This window comes from Octopus bimaculoides, chromosome 18 (assembly GCF_001194135.2).
Source record: "Octopus bimaculoides isolate UCB-OBI-ISO-001 chromosome 18, ASM119413v2, whole genome shotgun sequence".
Lineage (NCBI taxonomy): Eukaryota > Metazoa > Mollusca > Cephalopoda > Octopoda > Octopodidae > Octopus > Octopus bimaculoides.
In genome coordinates, this window is record NC_068998.1 from 30,882,950 (window position 1) to 30,885,749 (window position 2,800).

A 2,800-nucleotide genomic window follows, 5' to 3' on the forward strand; every position below is an offset into this window, starting at 1 on the left:
TAGCATTGCTGTTCATACACAAGTATTATACAAATAAACTTTCACCCTGAAAGACAGGCATTGTGTTACCAACAGAGGTAATAACTCTGAATTTTCTTCAGCCAGTTTGTATTCTAGTAACTATACTTCACAACATCCTCCTCTAGTGCTAATTAGACCACCTAAGTAACAGAAACTGTCTGAGTGTTCTTAATGTTAATTTCTCCAGCATTCTGCCACAAAGTCTACTTTCTCTGTTAATTTTCCAGTGATTTTACTGTACTTCTTATGTATCAATACATTGTATAGAATTACTACCTACCCCTTTTCTACATAATAAACAGGGGCATTTTCATGAAGGGATTAGTGGTTTGTGCTCACAAGGCCTTTGGTGTTTTCTGAGTTAACTTTAACCCTTTCAATACTAACCTGGCCGAAAATTTTTTTGGTTCATAAGACCAACCTGGCCGCAGCTGGCCGAGAGTACCCATTGTTATTTAAATGTGAATTTAAGCACAAATCTCGTTAGTACATTTGTGAAAATACACAATTTCACTTTGTAAATAGCTGAGTTATAGCATCCGACATTGCTTGATGTGATATCTGAAATCAGTGAATTTTAGATTTTTTTCCATATTTTTTTGGCGTCAATTTTTTTTTTTCAACTTTGAAAATGGATAGAAGCTTCATGCTATCAAGCAGTGATTCCAAATTTAAAGGTTTATCCAAAACTGAAAGCAGCGGTTCTGAAGAAACTGAAAGCAGCAATAACGACAGCAAAGACTATTTTACATCGGAATGAAGTAAAAACTTTTAAAATGTTTTTATTAGCAATTTTTCTGAGGAGATAGGGTCTATCCGTAGTCTTTCTTAGGAAGCAAAACCGTTAGACTTTTATTTTTTTCAGTATGCTTGTTTGAAGCGATCACTGCGGAAACAAACAGTATATGCCAGGAAAGCCCACGAAATGGGGGATCAAAGTTAGGAAAATTTGTGAAACAAATACTGGGTACTGCTGTGGATTTAGTTTTTATACAGGGAAAATAATGTTAGTCAGCATGGCCTAGAATTTATCACTTCCATATCATAACCAGGGCCGTATATGATTTTTTGACCGATTTTTTCAGTTTGGCCAAACTTGCGGTGGATTTAGGTGGATTCCAGTATTTCAGTTTATCTCACCTTTATGGTACACCTGCAATTTGATACCTCTCTAATTACTCTTGTCTAAGGCATCCCCTTTACGTTGTAGCAATTAGCTACAATACACCAGTAGTTGGGTAGGCTTCTAAATCAATTGTTGGTTATGATGTTAAGATAAAATATATTTCTCATAGCATACATTTACAGTAACAAATATGACTTCTTAAAGAAACAACTAGCTATTAAAGTAAATTTGCCAACAAATGCTGCAAGGTCACTTGCACTGGCATAAACACTCAATGAGAGTGTGATGATGCAGGCAAGATGTAAAGTCTTATGTAGAAACAGCAAAATGAATCTATGGTAGAAAAATAAACCAAACAATGCATGAACAACAAACAGTTAAATTAGATCTAAGGTCAGATGAAGCGAGAGAACTGAGATGCATAAATGCAAGCTATGCTAGTCCGGAAGAAGCAACGAGCTGGGTGGGTGTTTGAGTGAGTAAGTGAGTTTGTGTGTGTGTTTATGTGTGCAGTGCTCAAACCATTGTATATCATTATCAGATTAGTGAAGTCAATACAGCTGAAGTTAGGCTTTAATTTCTGTAGGAAAGCTGTAGAAAGGCAGGTGGCTAAAGCGAACTAAGTTTTAGGAAGAAGGGATAGGTTGAAGAGTTTCATAAAGGATTTAGGAAGTAAGATACAGTAAGAATGATGGGTGGAGTAAATGCAAGTGCATGGAGCAGGTACACAACTTACTCATTGAAAAGAACAAGAATCATTGTACCAGCAATAGAAAAAACAAACAAATGTCAATGAGCTAGAGGCTGTTGTATGCTGGTTAGAGAGGATGATGATGTAAACAATGTAAAGAAGATTAAAGACTCACCTAATCCACCTTTCTTCAACAGTTTATCCCTTGCATAAAGAACAGTATCAAGCATGGATTCAAACAGTAAGAAGTAACCCATCCATTCAGTAATAATAACATCTACCTGTAAAGAAATGAAACATTAGCATTAAATTAAAATTATAAAGGAACAATATCTGTGAATTACACTGCTAGACTGCTATCTGGTAAAAAGTTAAGACAATACTACTGTCACTGTGTTGTGAACTAGTGCAAGACACCTACCTAATTACTTGTCCCAGTTTCCCTAACTGAAAATTAAATAAACATCATAGTTAAGTTATTAGCGGCAAGAAGACTGTAAAAACAGTTGCTCTAGTGAAAATACACTCAACAATGAAAGTATGAAACAGTGATAAAACAGTAATGATATATTATTTCTTTTGTTTTTCCACTAGTCTTGGTATATATGTTCTGCCAATGCAGATTGATGAACGGTATAAACAGTGGTAAAGAAACAAGAGAAACAGGTTATATATATATATATATATATATATATAAAACAGTTCAATAAGATTTAGTCAATCAAGGGCAATAGTAACTTAGCATCTAGCTATATATGGCTCGTATAGAAGACTGTAAAGAAAAAACTAATCTTATCTATAAAAGGCAGATTTTGTGTGTGTGTGTGTGTGTGTGTGTGTTTAAAAAATTCATACATTTACAAAATTCCAAATTTCTTGGATTAAAGAATCAGAATTAATATTCTAAATACAATAAGTTAGGTCACAGCGTCATTTTTTCAGTCAAAATAACTCCCAATTAC

At 34.3% G+C, this 2,800-nt stretch overlaps 1 protein-coding gene across 2 annotated transcripts in view; it reads right to left on the reverse strand.

Moving 5' to 3' along the window:
- Positions 1-2,800, reverse strand: part of LOC106871252 (uncharacterized) — a 191,996-nt gene that overhangs the window by 30,641 nt on the left and 158,555 nt on the right. For both annotated transcript variants that reach the window (XM_052974427.1, XM_052974426.1), the window contains exon 8: positions 2,014-2,119. In XM_052974427.1, the coding sequence (XP_052830387.1) occupies positions 2,014-2,119 (106 nt within the window). The remainder of the gene's footprint in view (positions 1-2,013; positions 2,120-2,800) is intronic.